The 27241-nt window shown below is 22.9% G+C and overlaps 1 protein-coding gene across 1 annotated transcript in view; it reads left to right on the top strand.

Moving 5' to 3' along the window:
* LOC114125097 (uncharacterized) overlaps window positions 1–26997 on the top strand; it is a 51799-nt gene extending 24802 nt beyond the window's left edge. The window contains exons 4-7 of the mRNA XM_050200218.1: window positions 3246–3407; window positions 6079–6213; window positions 25704–25941; window positions 26993–26997. Of these exons, the coding sequence (XP_050056175.1) occupies window positions 3246–3407; window positions 6079–6213; window positions 25704–25941; window positions 26993–26997 (540 nt within the window). The remainder of the gene's footprint in view (window positions 1–3245; window positions 3408–6078; window positions 6214–25703; window positions 25942–26992) is intronic.
* The last annotated feature ends 244 nt before the right edge of the window (window positions 26998–27241 follow it).

The raw sequence follows: 27241 nt of genomic DNA, 5'->3' as shown, positions 1-27241 counted from the left end.
TAATTATAGCACGAATATTTTTTTCTTAATAAAATCATCCAGATACTTATACTGTTATTAAAAAATAAATAAATTATAAATTCAATAGAAAATTGAGTTATTATAATTAACAATATACATTTGTCAATTCAAAATTATCATAAATCGTTGTTCAATAAATTTTAAAATATTAAAATTTGTAGAAACTATTTTTTAATGTGAATAGTCAGTTGTTATTCGTTTGGAAAGGATTTAATAGATTGATAAACGTGCGGGTTCTTAATAACTATAACACTGCAAAATACAACATATTTACAATGGTTATTATTGACGATATTTTTTGTCAAGTATATATCGATATATAATATACTATTAACAACCGTATTCGTATTCTGAGTACAATTAGTTCAAGTTTGAAATCCCTAATTACAATTTTTCATTAAGTTTTAGTTACTGATACGTTAGCTCTTCCGTTTCCATACACTCAGTAAATATTATTATGCAAAAAACACATTAACTATATAGACTTAGATAATGATAAGCTGCCTTTTGACGAAGTATATTTCATCCAATACGTGTCCTACAAGTTACAACTCTCTGAACCGCAGTAATTACATCAATTATTGTTTTGCAAACTAACGCACTTGAGCGGACTGAACGCGGTTTGACGTCGGACAAACCGAAGTGTCTTCATCGGCATCGCGTGCGATCACTTCATAATATCCCGGCATGGCAGTTTCCGAAGAGACAATTATTATTTTCGGCAGACTGTTAAGGAAGCCATCCACTAGATCATAATATTTTAATGTGCGCTACACCACTGCCGTACCCATTCGATATAATTTTGGATAGTGACATGTTCGAGTGGGAATATTGTTCGTGTCATTTCTATAGCTGTCTTGCGTACTAAGTGCAGGTATTATTGGTGGCCCGAACTTTGTCCGTGGCTCGCCGTACATTAAATGTTTTGCTTTAAAGTAATCGTACCGGCAATAACTTTACAACCTAAGTTCATCCTGTTCGTGTTAACTGAAGTAATAAGTTATCGCGCACAATGTGTAGCACACTTGGAGCTGTTGGACGCGATTAAAGCCAGGGCGTAATAATTAAATAAATAATCCCCTGGAAGTTTTTTTTTTTCTTTAGTGTATTAAGATATAATCGACGTGCTTAGGTGAGTTTAATGTATAATAGTTTTGACATAATGCTATATTATGTCTATGTTATTATGCCCGTGTGACGTTAATATAATTATCAAGTATTAATTTTGAATATAGGAAGTATGGTTAAGTTTGTGAGTGTAGATTATATTATGGAATATGATTACGACTTACAATATAATATCAATTATGCATTTTATACTGACTTTGTATTTTTGTTTTATAAGATGTGTTATTTTTTTAATACCTACATGAATTATATTTTAATTTTTTTGAAAACAAAAACCTACAATTTGTATTGGTAAATTTTTTTTGAGTTTTACACTACAAGCAATCTTTAAAATCAGTGAACTTTCAAACATATTATTTCATACTGAAGTAGTATATATTGCTAAATCCGTTCTCTATAAACTGATCAGTAGATTTCATGGTAATAGATATGATAATAATATGTTTATTTAAATATATTATTCATAAATGTTTAGTGTATATTTGTCTCTGTGCAGTGAAAACTTTTATTAAATTATGTTTCGTTTCATTTATATTTATTAGTGTAGTATAGGGGTCGATATCATTTGGTAAATTTATTTAGTTTTGTTTACGGGTACTTGAATTCTACGATAATATTAATTAAACTTAAAATTAATATATTTAGTAACACAATATAATTCTCAGTCTCTATTATTTTAAGAGGTTTTGTACAAACAGACATTGTATGATTCTATACAATTATCTCTAGTTTCTTGCTTATAGATTAAAATCTTTGTCCAATTTTGAATAAGTAATATTCTGTGGTATGAAATTGTGAAATTGTTTACAATTCTCTTAGACTTGAAATAGAATAAAATTTAAATTAGAAAATTCTTGTACTATAAACTGGTATATTGTTTCTATTAAACAATTCACTGTTGGAAAATATTTATGAGCTATCTAATATCAATGAATATTGACTATGTTTTATTATCTGAAGTTACAAAGAAAATAGAAAGCTCATAAGTTACAATACACGTATTGATTCATTTTGAATATCATAATACACCATATTATAGTTATCAATTTATCAAAACCGTTATGAGGATATTTTATATAATAACATATTATTTTTGAAAAGGTAATAATAATGTGATACTTCGGTTTGTGAAATACAGTGCTCAAATAAAATCAATGATTCAAATTATTTATATTCAACATTTTAATGAATTAGAGATATCTATATTATGATAACTTGATATACTATGTATTTTAAATTAAATAATTCCAGTAGTTTGTACTGATTTAATATTGAACGATTCAATTTGGGGTTTTTAAATGGTATAATAGATCTATTCATATTAAATTAATGGAAAAAAATATTATTTGGAATCTAATAATTAAATAGTTCTATAAATTCATATAATTATTATACATAATAAATATTATATATTATGTGATATTTTATGAAATATTTAGTTAATTATCATTGAAAGGTATTTAATAATCAAAGTATGGTAAAAGAAAATAAAAACTAATAATTGTTTAATAATCATTCATTATTAATTACATGTATAATGTATTAAAAAAAAAACATGCAAGTTATGTTATACTTTATTTTTATGTTTTCTTTTTAACATGACGAAATAATCAATTCAGTACATAGATATAAATTTCGTGTTCAAATGCTATTTTTATTCATATATTTTGCTTTCCTGTACCTATCTAGGAAACTAAACTAAGCTATCTAAGTGATGTTAGTTATGTTTTTCTTCAATTTTCTGAATGAGAATAAAAATGGAATTGAGCATTTTTTGACAATTCTTGATTTTAATGTTCCTAATTTTATTTTTTTAATTATTTTTTTTTTTTTTTAACGATATACAATCTGTACTCTGGTGTACAATGAGAGTATGAGCTAATTTACAGAGGATATTGAAATAGTTCGTTAGAATGAGCCACCCAGTAGTGATACTTCCTAATGAGTTTTTATTTTTATAGAAAAAAAAAAAATAATAAATTATTAAATTATTATTATATTATATTTATATAAATTGTTAGATTATTTTTTAATATTTTACGGTATTGCACCAGTTTTACTACTATTTGAATTTATATCAATACATTTTTTTTCAGGTATCGTGGGTTCGTCGTCGAGATTGGCATATACTAAGCTCCGGTGTTTTTATGTACACAAATGATGACCGATTTCATGTAATGCATGCAGATAACGCAGATAATTGGGATTTACAGATCAAATATGTACAAAAGAGAGATGCTGGTTCATATGAATGCCAAGTATAATAATATTCACAAATATAATAATATTAAGTAAACTTAAAATTAAAATTAAGATTGGTAAATACATACAAATAGTATTTAATATTTTATAATCATAAAAATAAATGATTATTATTATATTATCGTCAAAGAAATGAAAGTTTTTAAAATAATTTAAAGGATTTTAATTGATTTTAAAAGATTAAATGATTAATTCAAAGATATATTTTTTTTAAAGATTTAAAGTTTTAAATTTTAAATTTATTTATTTTTAAAACTTTGTATTTAAATATGGAATACTGAACACATATTCAAATAAAAGTGCTATTGCAACTTGAAAATACCAAAATAACAATTGTTTCATCATTATTTTGCCCGTAATTAGCACGTATGGGTAGTTCAATGTTAAATATGTGCTGTTTATAAAAAATGAAAAAGAATGTTCTGCTTCAAAATATATAATTAAAAATGGGAAAAGTAGGAAACCACTCTACTGTACAATAAGCTTGAGTTTACCTCGTTATTCATTTATTCACTATAATGTATATGTTAAATTTTGAATTAAATGATAAATCATCATAATAAACGAAAATCATGTTGAGCGAAGACTACCTTTTAGTATATATTATTAAATATAATATTTTATGATATATTCAATATTTGTTTTTATGTGTTCGTTATTTTAAGGAATTTTGTTAAAATATAACTTTAGACGCTTTTAAAAAATATTTATGGAACTTTGCCTAATTTTTGGGTATTCATATCATTAAAACATAAACCATCTTTTTCACCACCCAATGAAAAATATATTCTAAACTGACAAATCATCTCTATTCAAAATCGTTTTTCGTAAACAATGATACCTATCATTGGATTCAAGTTTAACACATAAATAATAGTGACCTACTGTACAACAGATTGTTACTCACTTGAACATTATTTTTTTTTTTTTAAATTGTAATAGTAATTTTTAATTTTGATCTTATATGTGCCAGCTAGATTAATTTTCTTACTAGTAAAAGTAACTGTTTTTAAATTTTTCTTCTATATGTACATAATATACAAAAATACACAAAATAAACATTATATACATTTATCGCTCCAAAATATTGATCTAATATTTTTTATTTAAATAAATACTGGGAATTTCAAACTGCTAAATTATAAATATATATTTTTTTTAATTGTATAACAATCTATTGTAGTTATAACACGATCAGTTTTGTGTTACTAGATCATAATATAGGTTCCAATTTTTGAAAGATGGAAAAAATTAAACTTATTATTAACTAGAGTCGGTCTTTGGGGACTATAAGAATATATATTATTATTTATTATATTAACAAATTAAATATTGTGTTTATGATCTCTAGTACTTTAATCGTACCTATACAATAGGTACACATTAACACAGAATGCATAACAATAAAGTAATGTTGATTGATTTAATTTTTACTCACCTCAGAAAGATTCTTTGTAATAAATTTCAGTATTTTACTAGATGTCCTAATTATGTAAACTGATTTGTACAATAGACTAATTTAAATTTCCCGTGAGTGTTTGTTATAAGATTAGTAAATCACTGTAAACAAGCAAAATTTTGACTAATACTACTTATTGCGTTAATAAATAGTGATTGTCTGATGCTATAAGTTCGTAACAATGTTCAAAGTTTAAGTATAGTAAGCTGAAGTGTGAAAGATTTAAACAATGTATTAACACATTTATATGTGTTACTTAAAATATATAGAATATGTATACAATAAATTTATGCAATAAATATCAAAACAGATTATATAAAATGAGTTATAAATCAGATAAATATTTTTTTTTATAATTTATTACCATCAACAGAATAATTGTACTTTGAATAATTTCAAGGATTCCTCAGGTGGTATATTTGAGATAAGTTTTATTAACAAGGTAATGGATAAATGTCAGTTTTATTAATTTTTATCCGTTAAAATGAAGAAACTGATAGATAGTATATTAAGATGATGGAAGGATGATAGTTTAAATTTAATTCGTATAAATAGCTGATCTGACGATAAGAGCTTAAAATATAATACTATAAACTATTTAGAATATATTAGTGGATAGTATAATGTATAACATTAATTTAAATATGTATAATATAAAAATATATCTAACTATACCTAAATGTTAACAATATTTCATTTAATTTGTAATATTTAAGAAGTTAAAGACTGCAAGATTCATTATTGGATTTAAATACATAAAATTACGTATTTAAATTATAATTTACTATCATTTTAGTCTGATAAGTGTATTTTATATGTATAATTAAATAATGTTTATCAAAAAAGAATTAAAAATCATAGTTTATTTTACTGAAGAAATAATTTTGTCTAACAATTTGAATCCTATTAAAAGGGGCACAATGTAAAGAGTTTTAATGAGGTTGCTCGTCATCCTCAATATTCTTATTTGCTTAATATACTCACAACAATTTACTAGTCAGCTTATTAAATATTTATAAATCAATTTAATAGTTGAATAAGTTATATTTTATATAAGTATACTCTTAACGATTATTTAGTATAATGATAATTAAATTTACAAAAGCATACAATTATACTGTCATATTTGTAGATTTGTTTTTTAAATTAAAACAAAGTATATTTTATGTAAATATTAATTATTATATCATGATGAATTCGTTTTCAAGGTGGCAATGGGGACGGGTATTGCTTCGCATTACTATAACTTGGATGTGATTGTACCAACAGCAAGAATTCTAGGAAGAGAAGAGTACCATATTGGAAAAGGAAGCACAATAAATCTCATATGTGTCATAGAAAATGTAAGTTTTAGTTTATTAAATTATATTTAAATAGTTTTAAATGATATCGATGTTTATATACATTTATAATAAATGATCCCCATATATTTCATAATTGCCTAAAAATAAAAATGTTTTTACAAATATTTTTTTTTAAATGAGGATAACTATTGCGTACAATAATATAAAATATAAAAAATATAAGATAATAAACTGTAAAAAAAATATATGTATATAAAATACAATAACACAGTAATAATTATAAATATTATTCAAAATTAAACATTTTATTAATATATTTTTGTCAATTTGTTTCAATATAAGTTTTTAACAGTTATTTTCTTTCTGTAAATATTATATATTTATATTTAGGTAGTTAGTTTTATGTATATTAGTTGCGAGTTGAATAAAACAAAAATGCTTGATAAAAAAAAAAATTAAATCATTTTTAAACTGATTTTTAAATACCAATTTACATTAAATTATAAAACAAAGATTGTGTTTTATTATAGTACTTTAATACTAATTGTTAGTTGTCACTTTATATGCTTGTTTAGAACTTTAGTTGAAAGCTACATGAATTCTAAATTTAAAAGCATAAAATAAAGAGTTTATTTTAACACAACTCATAACTTTGTGTTAAGTAAAAGTTTTAGGTAACATAAAGTACTATACACGAATTAACACCTTAATAAAATATTCTTTTAAGAAGGAATACATTTAAATAAATCGTAAATACTTATTTAAATAGTCAAATGGCTACCTACCACGGTAATGGTAAATGGCATTGTTTATGGTACTATTAAGTTAAGTTAGGTTTTGTTATAATTTATTTGATTGATACTGACCTTAATTATTAAATATATACGAATATACGACTCAACTGTCTTAAGTTTGTAATCGATTTTGTTCAGAGTATTTAAAATTTGAAATACTAATATTAAAATTAAAATATATCTTTATTAATGAATACGAGTAGTTATTTATTTTTTAAAATAATGTTTATCTACATAAATGGAAAATATTATAATAAATGTATTTTACACCTCTTACGATTTGTTTAAATATATGTACTGTAGCTACGTTTACAATTGTTATTTATAGTCAATACATCTAAAAATCTAAAAATTAATTAAGTTATGTAAACTTTTCAAGACTCAAGACAGTGTTTTCATTATGAAAAAATATAAGAAATATCGAATTTTAAAATAAATTCAATTTTTATTCAATGTGATGTATTTTTAAAAGAACAATATTAAATAAAAGATTAATATATTCATTTAATGTGTAAAAATATTCTACTATATTAAAAATTAAGTCATTGATATTTTCAAAAAAATTCTACATCAAATTATTTATAGCAAAAACGTTGGATTTTTATTCTAAAAAAATGATCTTTGTATTAACGCAGGGCACTTTTTAATTACCTAGAAATAAGTCTCAATAATTTTAATAGATGGTGTTTAAATATATTTAATAGTTCTAAAACATTTCATTTGAATAAATTCACTAAAAAAAAGGCAATAAACATTTTTTCCTGTTTATTTTATGTCTGCTAGATATTTTTTTATTATTTCTCTAGTATTATACATAGAATAACTGGTAAATTTTATCTTGAAATCATATTTTACATTTTTTTTCTCAGAAAACCTTAAACCCTAAGTATCCTATGAGCTTATACACGTATAAGCAATGATATTATTATTTTTAAAATAAAACAAAACTTCATTGTCTATACGTTAATAAGAATCGCATGCAACTTATATTTAGAATAACATTCTTATATTAAAACAAGAGTCTATAAAGCAACATTTTTATTTTAGCCATAAAACTTTAAATACATACTTATATTAATTAATAATATTATTTATAAATTGTAAAAAATTCCATACAAACAAATTATGTGTATGAATAAAACATTCCGTTATTCAAATCGTTATAATTTATAATGAATAACCTATATACATAATATACAAATATTCACTTAATTATTAATGAAAAATGTTTACCCTTTACTTTTTACCTATTTTTGTGTTTAAGTGATCATACTAAAATATTATAATTAAACTTAAAGACCAGATTATTATGCACTGGTCGTTATACATGCAAATATTGAAATATTTACTAAAAAATATAAAAAGTATGCAAGAAAAATCCAGTAAAAAATTTAATCATTCTTATTTAATATTTGATTATTATAATTGAACATATAAAATTAATTTAAAGTAGCATAACATTCAGTAAAAAAAAAAAATCACAAAAATAATATAAAATCGACATATGCATACAAAAGTTTGTAATGTTCGTTTGAAAAAAAAAGTTACAATACTATGTAAACAAAAATAACAAATTTTAATATTAAATAGAAGAACTAAAAGTTATTACTTATTATACAGTATGTACTATACTTATTATACTTTTATAGAATTATATCGATGATTTGTTAGGATATAAAATTTTGTATAACGAATTATTTAAGATTGGGAAATATATATGGTGAATTAAAATTAATTTTCTCACCTTGAATTATTTTAAAAATGTCTTTCAACTATTTTATTTCAATATTTGTTGTAATAAAACTGACACATTTTTTTTAAATAATTTTAATAACTGTACTTGATTCATTTTCAGAATTATTTGAATATTGATCAAATTTTAAACTCAAAAAAAATGTTGTATTATTTTGTTGATCAAGTTGTTTAAATGGTTTATAAAATATTATAACTGTATTTATATGATGCAAAAAAATATTAACATATATTGTAAATTAAATTTGGTCTTCAAACATACTTATATATTGTTATGTTATGTATATTTTAAATTTTAGAAGATTTATATCAATACCATATCGGACTAATATTTTTAGAATACTCCACTACATAATATACCATATCATTATAATTATTTTTAATTGTACATTTTATAAAAAATTAAATAAATAAATATTTGTCTTTTATAATTATTAATAATTTTACTATGGAGAATAACAAATAATTTATTATTGAATACTCTTGATTTATTTTCCTAATATAGTTCAATGAAATGATCTATAGGTAGTTTATTTTATGATACTAATAATTTCATCATACATGGGATAAGAATATAATAACTATATATTAATAATAAAACCCAACACCTAGATATTTTATTTTTAATAAAGCATATAGATCATCAGAACACAGAAAAATAAGTTTTTTTTTTTTTAAATATTAATTAAACATTAATATGATTTCATAAATAATTATAAAAACCGTATTAATTTGTTAGTATGTTGCTTATTTAATTGAAATAAATTAAAATTTACAAGTTATACAAATTGTGAACAATTTTTTTTCAAATTTTGATAAAAAATCTTTATAGCATTTTTTGGTAAAGTGAACAATTATTTAAATAATATTTACATAGTTAAAGCATTCATATTTATAATATCATGATATAAGCTAAAATGTACCTATCTAATGCGGTGAATACATATCAGTAACTTCATACTACACGTAAATAATTTTCACTTTATATGCATTTATATACATTGTGAATACACCTCATTACAAGTAATGTTCATACAATTTCTAACTGTAATTATTAATTATTAAAACATATTGAATATTTCAATTACATAATATAAAATAAATAATAATGTATTTTACTTATTTGAGGAAATAATAAATAGTTATAATAATAACAAATTTCAGAGAGTAGACATAATATCTTTTTTATTATTTTTAAATAGGTACTTATTATATTATTTTATTCTATGAAATTACGTTTAAATATTTTCTGTCCACATTAAATTATTTGTATATAAGCGTATGTGTATATCAGTGGGAAATAGGTAATAATTTGATTATTTGATTAGCAATTTAAGTAGAAATACTTAGTTTAAAAAAATATATATCTATCAAAATAAGCAATTATCAATTTTTAACTATTGAAATTTACTAATATTAATATTTAATAACATTTAATACTTATTTCACGTAATAAATAGATAGTATACGTACTCGTAATTTATATTGAAAGTATACATATTATAATATGTTATACAAACCTCTAATAACTGAACTTCAGAGAGTTAAAATTACATATATATATATATATATATATATATTTATTTTATATTAATATTACCTACTCAATAATGGTCAATACATAATTGATGCATGTATCGTGTTATTATATTCCTATAATTATTATTTACTTAATTTCTAATACTTGATATATATATATATATCCAAAATGTAATTTGTTGTATAATATTTACTATATTATGAATTATTTGTTTAAAGCTAATTAATATTCAATCTTTGTTGCTTAAAAAAAATCTAACAATATCAACTAATAAGTAACAATTAACAATCCCAATATTAATTTATATTGCAGTGACATTCATTACTTTCCTTAGATTATTACCGAATACTGTAACAGTGGTAATCTTTCGAGTAAGTAATAATTTATGAATTTATTACTATGGACCTATTAATTAAACAGTGTAAAAAAAAACGATCATAAATTATTTTATTGTTCAAAATCTTAAAGTGTTATAACTTGGAATAGATATAATACTATGATACTATAATATATATCATGGCACCTATCTTTATGTCTTAAGAACGCAAAATCATAATACTTTTTACTTCAACTGTTTTTAAAACATTCGTAGCTTATTGAATTTGATAATGACTTCATAGATTATAATCGTTGTCAAAAATGTTGTTTGACATCGAAGGATATTGTTGAAAATTGTCAAAAATCTCACGCACATACATTTAATTACAAAGGATACCGATTACCTAGAGGTATCAAGTATCTGTTACAAAAACACGCAGGATAATATATTATGTTATAATAATTATATATATTTCAACGAATTTAAAATTAATTCATATGCATACAAATATGCTGATCTTTTTATATTAGTTTCTTTGTAAACTAGGTATATACATACATAAATATATTATATTTTACAAATACTGATATAGCTTTTTAATATAATGTTTGTATTATCCATTAGGGGGAAAAACGTTAAAAACTCATAATTCATTTAACGTTATTCTTTATTTCATGTTTCTATTATTATAATATAGCTATTATATTTTCCTTACTGACTCATATTTTTTTATGCTCTATTGGATATAAATTGTATCTTTCAACAGTGTGATACTGGACGATACAGAGTTATTCTTAAATACGGATGGTTAAGAAACATATTTTAACATTTATAAAGAATTTTCAAAACCCAATAACAATAAGAGTCTTTTGTAATATTTATGCATGCACTTAAAAACTAAAAAGAAAATGAATAGGTAGGATAGTGATGGATGTAGTGAAAATATTTTTAACTTTGGTCACCTATATCATTTTACGTATAATAAAACAACTTTCAATAAAACTCAAAGGTCTATACTTAGAATAGGTACCTACATAATGTTACTTTATTTTTAAACTATTTGAAGCTATCAAAGCATATTTGTGTTAGTCGTATGTTAAAAAAAAAATAATAATAATAATAATAATGATAATAATAATTTCAACATTCTGTTCAGGTAATTTTTGCTGTTGAGTACCTGCACCAAATAATATTCTTTATACTTAATAAAGATAGAATGTATCAAACTATACATGAATATTTTAAATACCACTAAATAAAATGTACTTTTTACAACATAATGCATAAGTAAATATAAAAAATGTCATCGAAACCATAATAAACGTATTTATATATTATAGATAAATAAATAGTATAATTAATTTTCTGAATTATACTTTTTGTTCGTTATGCATCAAATATAAGATTATTATTAGTCAACATCGAATTTTTATTTTAAAAGTATTTTAGGTTATACATCTAAATAGTTTTTATTTAAAAATCTTATTCACAGATTCCAAAAAAGGTCTGGACTCTACTTAAGTTAACAACAACACTGCATTGTTTTTGAATATCACAAAAGCAGCACAACTTAAAAAAAAACCTATAATAGTATATGAATAGGTACATATTATATAATATATAAAATTGGTATGAAAGTTATTCTAGATTTATTGAAATTTGAGTTAAATATCTATTTATAAAAAATGAATTATATTTTTATATTTCATTATTAAACATTTATAATTTTGTTCGTACATAATTCATACTAGTAATAATTAATTTGACTTTGTTATTTAAGATCTAAGTTGTTGTGCAATAAATTAAACTAAGCTGTTAGAAATATTATAATTGCTCAACTATTGTAAATTATCCTCAAAATGTTGGAAATATATGTTTTGGAAGTACCTACATTTAATATGTAAAACTAATATGATAATATAATTCATACACAACATGTTACAACGATCAAATTATTCAGTTCTAAAGTTGCATATAAAATGAAATCAAATTTCCAAAATGTTCAAATTATATTAAATATCATTGACTAGGTATACATAAAACAATTTTATTGGAATCATTAAAATGAACAAAGTGTTACATTTTACAAAATAATTCTAAACAATAATATAAAAAGTAATCTAAACATAACAAAATGGGAAAAAGTAGTTTCAATAATTAACATTGGAGAAATATGATAAGATCATAAAACACATCGAATACAGATACAGATTTTTAGTATGCACAAAATAACGCCTTATTTCCAGACAATTAATTTTGCATCGAAAACGCTTGTGATTGGTTTACAGTAAACTAAATAACGTTATGAAATCCCCCAGGCAGTGGTTTCCTTAAAAGTTGTCTCGTCTTTTCATGATTCATAAAATCCAACGATTCAATAAAAATATTTTAGTTAGATTATCACTGAAAGAATGAAAAAAATAATATATAATTTTGTCAAAATTATTGTCAGTAATATAATCAGGGTATTAAAACATTCGCATGAAATAGACTAGAAAATGAGTAGGTAAGTAAATGAACATAAAACTATAAAAGTATAAAAGAATAAATATTTGTATATTGTATGATTTGAATTTATCAGGAACTCGTGTAATGAAATGTTAAATGTGTCAAATATCATAAACTATAATGTCATTTTAACACTTTATACCATGTAAATCAAAATGACAGCTAAACACCGTCAGCAAAATGTATAATGGATTTTCACTCTTTTTTTTAAGGTTGCTTAATGGTGAATATAAGAAAAAAATATTATTCCGATTACATACACTATTTTTGACTCAATTCAAAAATTTAAATACATATAAAAACCCAGTGTTAAGCAATATGTGATATGTAAATAATTTTAAAATTATTTGCACCAAATACACCTCATTTAGAGTTGACAATTTCAAGATATAGGAATGTTTGAAATATTTCAATGAAATTTTTTATAAAATATTTTAAATTTTATTTTACTATTTATTTAGAGACAATTTTATAAATTTAATAATTGACCTTTATTTTTTTTTTTTAAATTAGCTTCGAGTTTATATTTTACTATTTATTACTTTTACAATACGTACATCATTGTTTTATATATTTCTATGCCTAATAGAAGTTGTTATTTTTCTTTTCCCAGAAAATCAATTGCCGTGCCAATTTTCTCTAGTAAATCATTTCCCAACTGATCATTAAATCATTTTGACAAGAGAAAGAGAGAGATTAAGTGAGAGAGAAATGTAAAAACCAAAAAATAATTTTTTTTAGAAAAAGATAGCATAATCGTACAGTTTATGTTATAGCATATGCACAGACAGTAATTAAAAAAAAAAATGTTTTCACTAGAAAACTCATCAAAAAGAAATCTAAGAACGTTGTTCAAAAATATTTTATCAAAAACAATTTAATCTAGAATCAATTAAAAAACCACATCACATTTTACCAAATTATTTTTATTCAATATAACGATATTTGATTTACTTAAATTTTATAAAGTTTTTGTTTATTGAACTAGACTTAAATAACATTAGTCGTTCAAATAATATATGTATTAATTGCAATATTGTTGTTACAATTATTAATATCAGCAATTTTAATATAAAAGTACAATATTTTTTCTGTTTTCATATCTTTGCATATCTATGGTAGTAATTGAGCACTACGTATATCTAATGGTAGCTTATAGGTATATGCAGTTTGAATACACAATCGATTATCAAGAAAAAAAATATAGTAAATTATAATACGCAACAGCAGTTAGGTCAATGGACTTCCACAACGACGCAGATACATACTTATCTGTACGAGTATACTGCGTAGTTGGAAGATAAAGGAACATTTATCAATTATTATCTATTGAATATAGAATTTAAAAATCAACCAGAAATAAGTATTTTTTGACCAACAACGTTATGATAAAATTGTGGATTTGATCAATAAACCATTTACGAAATGTATTTTGACGATTGTCAAAATTTATATATCGCTTGTTAAAAACTGTCCGATTGCCAAGAGACAAGAAATCCATCATATTTTATTAATATTTTGTCTGTAGTTTTAAGCTCTGAATGTGACAACGCACGATTGTTTTTAAATAATAGTTTACCTATTCTCAGTACTGCGACTGAAGCTATTTTATAATATTACGCGTACAATATAACAATGAGAGTCTTAATTAATTGTTATGATAATACAGGTAGTAATCGTTATTGAATAATAATGTAATATGTACCGATAATATAACATACTATTATAATGAAGACGTATTACATTAGGATCCTAGGAATTACCGTGATATAAAATAGATATATTATGCATATTATTATGCGTACACATGTCAATTTAAATTCAACAATAAGTCTGATAACTCTGTGAAAAATTCCTCTAAGAAATAAATAATAATGGAATGGTGGTATTTACCTATTGCTTACATATCGTTTCTATTGTACTTACGTGTTCATATTGTATATTCATATCTTTATATGAAGCGTCTTTACGCTTACGACCTGGAACGGATTGGGCCATCGGAAAATAGGGAAATTCCCGACGGCCTGTATATTAAACTAGTTGATGGGTTATCCTATGGCATTTGCTATTGAACTCTACAGCTACAGCCTGTGGCAAACTTACAATAATAATTAAGTATAGATGGATTTTTTTTTCTATTAGTATTTCGTATTTTTTTCCCAATTGCAAATAATATAATTTTTTTAAACAACATATTAAAAAAGAATATACCATTAGCTAATACGAATAATAAATATTACTATAACTTTTATAAAAGTCAACAGAAACTAAATAATAACTAATAAGGAATAACAAAAACTCAAAAAAAATCGACCTCCGTGGCTCTGTGGACAAAATATTTATAAATAATTGATTAATCGGGTTGTCATCGATTGGTAGTAGTCTGAATAATACAGGTATTTTTATTTTAAATTAAGATTATTTATAACATTGTAATATTGTAATTAGTATTGATAAACTAGTTAACCAACTAAATATAGTCCGTCATTAGTCAATTAATACTAGGTATATATATTTAAATATATATTGCCATTTGAATTTGGAACTAAATACGACACGAATTCAGTAGATATAGGTAATTATTATTTATTAATGCGCATTTGTATTCATAATTTTACAATAAATTTACTAGGTATATTTCTTTAAATATTACTCTAATAAATAAAATAAAAATAAAATGGAAAACCACAATGAAAAACGAATAGATGGAACTAAAAAATTCATGACTAAAAAAAACTTTTAGAAGCAAAGACTTTTAAAAGCATTCATTCATTTTTCAAGTCTCAGAATAACGAAGTGAGTTTTATCTGAATTTTTTTATAATAATAATAACATATTAATACTTAATAATATCAAAGTATATTTCTGTAATATTTCAATAAAAATGTAACATAGAACTAAATAAGAAATCATAATATGATAATCGTTAATTTACTCTATAATACCCATTACCCAATTTATTTTATTGACAATATAATGAGAGAAACAACATATTTTGAAAAATAATTTGATAGGTATGTTGTTTTTTTTTCTAATATATATCGTATAATAATTTAATTAATTGTTTATTTATTATGCTATTTCACTGATACTTCTAAAAACAATAGATTTTATAATAAGTATAAATTAAGATTTATAGATATAATAACTATATATTTAATTTTAAAGTTGTAGTATTGTTAATGAAGATGAAATAACAGATTTTGTAGATGAAACCTTTTGCTTTAGATAAAGTATTGAAGTCTAAAGGATGAATTAATACATTTTGCAAAAAACTGGGATAATTTAAAGAAGATTTTTGCTGAATTATTTACTACTTCATACACTTTGGAGCTAATGCATGGAGAAGAAGATAAAATTGATTTCAAAATTAATCCCTAATTTCAAAATACGACTTGCAAGAGTTGCAAAAACTTTGTTATTTCATTATTTGTTTTTATAACATTTTACAAAAATCTAATTTTTGTTGAGATGCATATTTTTATTTGTTTTTGGCATTAAAATATGTACTTAACCTACCTTCTACTCAAATATCATGTGAAAAATCTTTTACTTTCCTAAAATAATATTAAAAACGATTTCGTAATCAACTATTCAGTTCAAAACTAGATGTATTGAAAAACAGAAATTAACCCTATCGGATTTAGATAAATTTATAAAAGTACAAAAAGAGAGTTCTCTATAAAAAAAAAAAATAAAAATAACTCATTTTAAATTTTATTATTTTATAGTATAAAATATGTATGTATAATAAATATTTATATATTTTGATTATTGATCATATAACTAGACAGCAGAAACCATTAGTTCACAATATGTCTTAATTACTATTAAAAATTATTGTGTACTATATTATTTATTTAGCAGTACAATAAAATTAGATTTTGTTTATTAAATTAGTTGGTTTTAAAATTGTAAGATTTTCTTGTTTTGATCTGAGTTCTGTCCTAGGGTTATATTAGAAATTCCGTCGAGTTGAGGTTTATTCGCTCTTGAACATAATAATATATAATACTGTTGTTCAATTATTGTTATATTTTTTTATTATTATATTTTATGGTTAAAGTATAATTTTATAATTTAAATATAAATCAGTTTCTTTTATACTAATATGTATTATTCTATTATTAATATCGTTTATTGCTATAAGTAGGATATGGTTTTTAGTAGGTAAGTAGGTAGGTAAATAGTAATAATAATAGTAATATTGTTGTGCTTTACAAATAGCATATATACATTTAAAGTAGGCGAAGTGGTTCTTAACTAAAAATGAAATATAATAACAAGTAAGTATCTTAGGTATCTATAAATACAGACATCATTAATATATTAAAATATAATCATTTTTGTAAGAACAATGAATTCGCTAAATAATCTCAATAAATAATTAACGTATCTTTAAAGAACTAAAAAAAAAATTCTACTTTCATTATGGTAGGTACACTTGTCACAAGTTTCCAAGAAATATATAACTTTTATTTTCACTAAAAGGTTATTTTCTTGGATAGCCCCAAAACTTCAATCCTTCCCTATTAACTATGACTGTGTCATATGCGTACTATCTATTTCGTGTCAGCATAGCTGGGCACACAATAATACAGAATAGGTTTGTGTTAATAGTCATTTTCTCAAAATTTCATGAAACTGATATTACAAATGAAGAGTATTTTTTTTGAAAATACATAAAAAAATATATGTCAGACGGGGCTTGTGACCCATTAACCCTTCTTTCACTTATAGTGTGTGCACTTATACCGTGTATATTATATATTATATATACATTTATATATTATTTACTAGGTTAAAAATACCGATAACATATTTTCGAGTTATGAAAATATAAATAAAAAACAAATTTTAGGTTTTAATTAATAAAATATTATATTTATTATTTTTCATTGACCCGATTTTATGCGCGTAAAAATTTTCTTTAATAAATAATAGTCATAATATTACATCGGTTTGATAATACATTTATAATAATTGTATTTCTTTTCTTAAAAATAAAATATAATTTATCGCGAGATTCTTAAATTGTTTTTATGTTAAACAAATTGGTGACCTAAATAATGATAGTATTTACCATGTTATAAATTATAATACGTTGCACATAAGTCATAAGGCATAAAATATAATATGGTTTAATGACCACGGAGGACATCAATTTTAAACAGTTGTTTCTTTTATAAATAAAATACATTTTCTTCTATAATGAAATTTAAATTCAAGTTAAAGTGGAATTGTGAAACTTCTTATCAGTTAAATTGCATTTGAGTTTAAACCCCATTCACACCATATAGTATATACCCGGTCGATGTCCACCCAAGATGTTGATCTACGCATTATCGTATGTTACGTTTTATCAACATAACGACGTATAATGAATTTAAAAAAAAATAATGGTGATTGTATTTTGGCTACTTAAGTATATTTAAAAACCGTATATTAAAAAGATTAAAATGAAATAATTATTCAATTCCATTTTTGATAACAATAAATTATTGCATAATATAATATATAAATATATTATTAGGTACAAAAATAATGAACATTTTCTAGTACACATTTTGGCTTGAATAAATTTATCTCTACAAATACAATATTAATGTACTAACAAACATTTGATTAATATTAATGGTTTAGTTTATAAACGTTGTGCAACTTTTATTTATCTGAAATGTAAACAAATATGAAATTATTTCGGCTTTTGTATTTATTTATATTTTTTGTAAATTAATTTAATTTCTAAATTATAAGAGAATAACTTTTCACTTTCAATGCTTGGACATAAACAATGCTAGTAAAAGGCAGATAAACTAAGTGTTAACATAAAAATGGTTAAATTGTTAAAAAAAAGAATTGCTTAATTATGTCAGCTGAATCCACTAACATTTACATGCTATGTGTGTATGTCATAGAATTGTTGACTATATTTGATTTTAATTTTAAAATCATTTTCAATACCAACATATTATATTTAAAAAATACTCTGTATCATAAATGTTAATTATTAATAATAATCTTTTTCATTATAATTACAATTTATGCAGTAAACCTTTATAATATTGAATCTGAATAACATGAAAATGGAAACGATAGCTTATCATATTATGCACCTGTATATCGTAGAAATATGTAGGTACATAGAATAGGTATTTAAAAAAAATATCAGTCAATGAATATAATCTATATTACATAGATTACTTCGTTGAAATAAATTACTAAGATGTGTTTTAGTAGTATTAAACGTATATGTATTAAGTCTAAAAATAAATGTAATTATGTATAATAATAAGTAATAATAAATAATAATACATAATATTATATATGTAGTTATAAAATATATATTTTTTTTTTTACCTATATTAAATGGAAAAAATATCCAGACCCACTAGTTTCCACATTACATAATATGTTTTACTGCATTACATGTAAGATGATACAATAAGATTAACTTACAAAAAACATACATTTGATAACAAACATGTTTTTTGCAAACATATTTTTTCATTATAATTTAAGAATTAATTTAATTTCAAATCGTTTGTGTTTTTACTACTTTTAAAAGTCTTATTTTATTGTTTGACTAATAAGTGATAACTCATTAAGTCATGCTTGTAGCCTATATACCTATTCAATATACATTTCACTTTTCTGTAATAATTATTACATATTATGACGCTTAAATATTTACTTATATTTTGTTACGATAATATTCTTTTTATAATAATCAATATTGAATACAATATGATAAATTAATATCCCAGTTAATTATATATATAATCGAATTTCTACTAAATATTTATGAATACTGTTAAGATTTTAAAAATCAAAAATATTTTAACACTATGTGGTATTAATTTTAACGTCTATACCAGTGGTTTTCAACCGGTGTGCCGCGATAAATGTTATTAAATATTGAAAACATTGTTTTCGGCGAAGTTGTTGTAGTTGTAAGTGTGCAGTGACCAAAAAAGGTTGAGCACCACTGGTCTATACGCTGATGAAAATAAAATACTGGTCTGTGGCAAAATGTGTGAGTAAATAAAAATTATTTTTAGTTATAAAAAATTAAATGTTTCTATTTTCGAAACATCTCAAATAAAAACTAGTGAATATTGTTCAATCTTATAAATTATATGATATTCACAACAAGTATAAAATCACTATATTATTTATATATTTAGTATACTCCGAGTTTGAGATTGGTTAAAACTTTTGTTAGAACAGCATGGTCTAAGAAATTGATCTGACTATTTAATAATTGATTCAACGTGGGTTGATGCCCGTGAGCAATTTAATCAACAATTCAAAAATAGACAATTTACGTCCGATGGTCAAATTTCGAAAACAGTTTAGATAATTATCAATTAGTAATTGATCATAACTATAGTATACTGCATCGTCAATAAAAAATTTAAAAACTATGTGTCTTTGTTTTAATTTATTTTACTTGTAATAAAGATATAATATTACACGAACACATAAATTTCCAAAAATAATTTAAAAATCCATCCATATAAATGAATATTGACGGTTGTTCGCGATTAAATATTTGACATTATAATATCATAATATAAAATTCACCTAAACATAGCGTTTTAAATTCAACAATTACTCTGACTTGTATAGTACCTATTGTAATATATATTTTTTTTAACTCAAGTCGAATCTATTTAAAATAAAAATATTTGAGAACATTTTCAACTACAAATGAACGTGCTTCATATATAGGTAGAATGATACGTTTAACATTGCTTTAATTGATGTAGCTTTTTGGTGGATGTTATTTGCAATTAATTGTTCCAATTTTAGTGTCGTAAATCTAAGGCCTGTTATAAGTGTAGTTCTACAAAACATGGGCTATGGAAAATGCAAACGGAATATTGAAACTGTTTTAAGTAAAACTAGTAGTGGTAAATACGTTTCAAAGACAATGATTAAAATCGATGATACGAATGATGTTCACTATTTATTGTTCACAATATCATGATAGGTAGTATTTATTTAAGATTGAATATTGCTCACAGTGAAAGCAATATATATTTACGAAACAAAAAAAAAAAATGGTATCCAATATAGTTTGTTAAACCAATAATAATTATATTAGCTCTTCAAAATTATTTTTTCCCCAAACAATGAGTATTTTTAATCATTACCAGTGAATCATAATTTTGGTTTTTTTAAGTAAAAATATTATATATTATCTATTACATTAAAACATTTGATTATTTTGTTTTTTCTTGTATGGGATCTATAGGTACGTAGTATTACTGTTAAATAGTATTTCTTAATTACATTATACACAATATAAACTCATTTTTCAAATAGTAATATTACTGTTATAGCAATAGTTTTATTTATTCATTGTATTTAAATTTATTTTAACTGATCTTATTTAGTTATGACAATAGTATCAATTAGATTATATGAAGACTGCCATAATTTATCATAATTATTATTGAATTCAGTGAATTCTATTTTTATTTAAAACTTAAAGTATTTGTGTAGGTGTACCTACTGTGAGTATTTGTCATAATATTTTTTTTACTTCAACACTATTCAAGATTTGCTATAAATTATAATCGATAAATATATTTACTATATAAACCATATAAGACATAAACCAGATGACCTTTATTTTCGTCAATGGGTTCAGCAAGAACTGAAGTGTCATAGGTTACTTTTTATAACTTACTTTTTTTATTTTTTAATATATACGTTTTTAATTTAACGTAGGATCAACTGGTATAATATAGCATACACATATTATAGTGAAAGTATTTTATATATAAACGCAATAGTAATCATTCTTTTATTTCTTGTGTCTACCACTTAGACTTTAAACTATGTCTGTGGTTCTTTTTGAGTTTATTGAGAAAAGTTTAAATTATCTTGAGTGGATAGATCACTTATCTATTGGGTATAATTTTTGTGATGTTCGTTTAAACTATAAAGTTATCAATACAGATTAAATGTGTGGTGTTAGATATAATTTTTTTAATTTATGTTTTTATTTATTGTTAAATAATATCACTTGATAATACTAATAATAATTATAATACTGTTGATCCACACTATTATTGAATTTTAGTTTTAGATACTACTATGTTTGTGTGTGATGTTTGGTTTTAATATGTTTAGTTATATTAATTTTTCTTTGAGCACTTTTAAGTTGAAATTTGGAATTTGTGTGTATGCATTTTTAATGAATGTCATTACAACTAGAAAATCGGTAAAGATAAAAAAATCATTATCTGCAGATACAATGTTGTGGATAATTATATACTGTTCACAAACCACAGTATTTTAATACTTGAAAACATGGTGCTTAGTGTTTTGTACAGTAAAACATCTAAATAATGGACACTCACGGTCACAACATTTTATCCTCTATTTAAAGAAAGTGGTGAGATACATCAAAAAATAAACAATATCAAAATATATTGAAAAACCATATACACATGTATATTATTTTTATGTATGAATTTACTTATATGTATTATTATTTAAAACAAAATCAGTTACCGAATAAAACTATAATTTTCTACGATGTATATTGTATAATAAGATAAATTATAATTGTATAGTTATGACTAATGTGTATAATGAAAAATGTACATCGTAATAACATATACTTGAATAATAATTACGATGAAAATTATCAATATCTAATCATAGAAGTGTCTATTATTTAGAGGTTTTCCTTTTGATAAGTAGTGAAAATGTTCCCGTTTTTGAAAAAAAAATCCACTATTTGGAGGTGTCTGTTAAGGGAAGTTTTGCTATATTTCATGGAATATCTATGTCTAAACTATAATCTAAAATTGCATGCAACTAGAATTAGAATTCAATGTTTGTTAAGTTTGATTAAAGACGATCTTAAATTAAATTAGATAAGACTTGAAACCGTAAATTCTCGGTTACTGTTGTTATCGTTATTTAAATTTGATACCGTTCTTTTCGTTAACGTCAATCAATTACAGATACCATCTATAAGATTTCAGATTATCACATGTGGTAACAACTCAAAAAAACTTTTGATTAACTATAAGGTAGTAACCGATTAAATATTGGGTTTAAAAAAAAAAAAAAATGTGATAATCTGGATTCAATACTACTTTGTTTATTTTATTCCTTGTATTGGAATCTGAATGGTGGTTGTAATAAATTATGGTGTCATTCACTAACTAAGATCTACCACTAAATGGATCGATCACAACTTTTTGAATTGACACTAAAGACGATGTACCAGATACCTGCAAACTGACCAACTCAAACCAGGTTTTTCTATGACTCCCTTAAAGAATACATCTTTATAAAAATATAAAAACAAAATACATTGAACTTGTACATACTAACTTCAAAATAAAAACCCATAAAAATAATAGTAGAAGATTAGATGCACGTTTAAATTATTCGGGTCACAGCTGAATATTGAATACTTTATTGAATAATTTATAATCTACTATCAATATAATCTATACTTCAGGAACACCGCGGTTGGTTTTTTATAAGCTCAGATATTAATATAGATGTATAGATACTATAAAAATGGATATGACCGATATGGGCCTTTAGAAATATTGAATATTTTACTCAAGGCATGTATGAGGACAAAGCGCCTGAACTACGTTACCTCTTAAGATCACCTCTGGTTCTATGTAACCATCTACACAAATGTTTAACTTTTAAACAAGTTTTGGAAGTCATTTCTGTGTAGAATACGAAGAGAGGATAAAAACAAAATACTAAAACTAATTAAATACTAACTACGTACCCAAATAATATATTTATAATATAATATATCATAAAGTAAATATATTGGAGAAACTAGTAAACAGTATGATTTGGTTTTAAAACGATTATGATAATTAGGTTATCTGGTAGGAACTTTTAAGCGATTTTCTCTCTGATAACGAGATGACGGGAATACTGAGCATCCTTTTCAGTGATCAGAGTGGTCATTGATGTAAACAACATACATTTGACGGGACTATTTCATTTTTTGGTCCACTCGTTTGTATCGTAGTTATCACTACTTTTCCCATATTATGGATACTAATAAATACGGATCTTATAATATTTATAACCAATTGGTTGAAAAATATGTTCACTCCGAATTCGTTTTTAACCAACTTTTTCGGTGATGTTTGCTCAATTGTCGTTTTTGAGCGAACATTTTACGCAAGGTACACGGTTGAGAAACACAATATTCTTTACGAAAGTGTTTAGCAACAATTTTTGACTTATAGTGTAAACTCTACTTAAAATGTTACGAGTATATAATAAACCAACAATTATCAACACTTATATGGTTTATAACTTTATATACATTATAATATTAGATTTAAGGTTTTACGAAATCATTAACTGCTGGAATTAAAACAATATCGGTGGAATAGGTATACAAACTGACTGCCTGATACTTAAATCGTTAGTTACTATGTTTATCTCAAAAAAAAAAAAAATTGCCATGAAAATATTTTACAATATTGTTGCAGTAAATTTAAAGTTTCAAATTATAAAAGTTTACAAGTAACACATACTATATTAAAATGTTCAAACGTTGTAAAAAAAAAAAATATTTGGTTTTTTATCTTACTTTGCACTACAATCGAATTATATTGTTGAGTATTTGTATTGTTCTTAAACGATTGTTTGATTCGATTTAAAATGTTTTTCTTTTTGCAAGACCATAAAAATTGTAAAAATATTTCTAAACGTATAATATTATAATGTTATATTTTCCATTTAAATGTCTATTGTTTTTATTAATAAGTAGTAAAAATATTTATAATATGATATTGAATATTATTTTTATTTTTTTTTTTTTAATATCAAAATATATAATTAGGTACTTTAGTCTTCTTTTTCCTAATTTATCAAAGTATTAATCATGCACAAAATATTAACACAATCCACATTTTTATTTATTGATTCAACAAACTACCAAAATAAATTAAACACAGAAATTCATTAAAAAAAAAAAAAAAAAAAAATAAACTTTGGCTTTTACAAGTACGAAATATAGTTATATTACAGTATTACTGAATTACTATAATAAATTATGATTTTAGTTAATATCAATAGTTGTATTGTTTTATATTGTATTCTTTTAATGTGCGATTGTGAATATAATGTTAATTTATGCATGGATAATAAAAAGCAATATTTATTTAATTATATTAATGTTTTAGTTATACCTATAAGAAAAATATATCGAAATTGCTATTTTATTAATTATATTATCTATTTATAAAATTTATAATTTAAAATGTGAACTTGTGGGCCCTCACACAAACATGTTCATTATCTTTTTGATGATTAAAATAAAAATAATAAAAATAATATACATATGTATTAAAAACTGATATATTAACAATCTAGAAATATATTTTTTTATAAGTAAGTAATAGCTACGGTACATTGAACTTTGAAATTTAGGTGAAACTCCAAAACAGTAATTAGTAATATAAATTATACTAAATATTGTTTTATTTGTAATTCCAATTTTTTTTTCATGTAAGAATCTTGTTAAAAAAATAACTGTTGATAATATTGTTCATAAAAATTATTTCAAAGATTATTTTAAAAAATGTTTTTTTTTTAACAGGGATCCTCGTCAACAAGGAATGTCGTTTGGGTTCATAATGGAATTCCTATATATAATATTAAAAATAACAAGAAAGATGATCCTAGTCCAATTATGGTAACTACTGAAGTCATACAACCTGACAATACCATTCAGAGTAGGTTATTTATTCGAGGGGCATCTCCATCAGCTTTGGGAAATTACACATGCACAGCGCCATACACTGAACCCGACACGGTTAATGTTTACGTGAGCGAAGGTAAGATGTTTCAAAACAAAACAAAAATGTTGACAAGTGGGTATAGCTCTGCTGCATCGTAGTAGAGCGGGGTCACTGTAATGGATATGCGTTAAATTTGAATTCAATGGTAATCTTAATATACAAAAAACGATTCTGAGTGAAAACGATATGTTTGCAGCCTATATCACTAAGTACATTACACGGTGTGTTTTTTGGATATTGCCATTAAAGTAATTTATTTTTCTATTACGATGATTCAATTTTTGCCAAACACAACGCATTTATCATATTATTGATACAATATAATATTTTATATTAATGTTTTTAAATTTTGAGTTAAAACCATTTTACCATCAAATAAGTAACATTATTAAAATAATTTACTTATTTTGAAAATGTCATTGCATAAAATTATATATATTTTATGGTTTATAAGGATAATAATACCCGATATTGCTTTATAAGGTAGGCCACTAAAACTTAAATACCACGATTAATTAAATTATCAAAAAACGATTTCAAGTCGAGTTGCTTAAAACTTCTCTTAGTTTAAATAAAAGTTGTTTTAAACAATATTAATCTATATTTTCTTTGTGGTTGAAAAAACTAATGAAAAATATCGTTAAATGAGCTCTCAAATGTACTACCTAAATAAGTTTATGGACTGTAAGTAGGCATTATAAATTAATAATTATAATATAAACTATATGTTTTGAATAAATTTCGCTTGAAAAAAGAATTTATAGAAAAATATTTTATTTAAAAAAAAATTAAATTACAGTAACACTATAATTTTATTTCGTTCAGTACCCAAAATATGATGAATTTTCAGACAGTTTAAACAAAATTTTTTATATTGATCAATAATGAAACATAGATTAATTCATTCAGCATATATAACTAAATAGAAAAATACTTATAATGCAAGTGATCCATCATTGAAATAGTTCTTGAACCTAATTTTTTTACATACTTTAATAATTAATAGGCTTACAAATAGATACTATATAAAATACTTAATACTTTTAAATTAACATTGTTGATGTTGTATTCAAATTTACATTTCTAGGTTAATTATTCAGAATGCAAGCTATAGCTTTTTAATTAATATGTATTAATAAGTGAATGTTTCGACAAAAAGTACATTCATAATTATTATTTCTTTAAAATACGTTGTAATTATATTCCATATTTACAAAATATTTGAAATTAAAAAATTTTTCGTTGTTGTAATTTTAATTAGAACTTATATATACACACTATCAACTTATTTTTTAAACATTAAAAATGAAAAGATAAATTTTATTGTACCTTCTTA

This window comes from Aphis gossypii, chromosome 2 (genome assembly GCF_020184175.1).
Source record: "Aphis gossypii isolate Hap1 chromosome 2, ASM2018417v2, whole genome shotgun sequence".
In the NCBI taxonomy this organism is placed as follows: Eukaryota; Metazoa; Arthropoda; class Insecta; order Hemiptera; family Aphididae; genus Aphis; species Aphis gossypii.
This window is presented reverse-complemented; position numbering and strand designations above follow the sequence as displayed.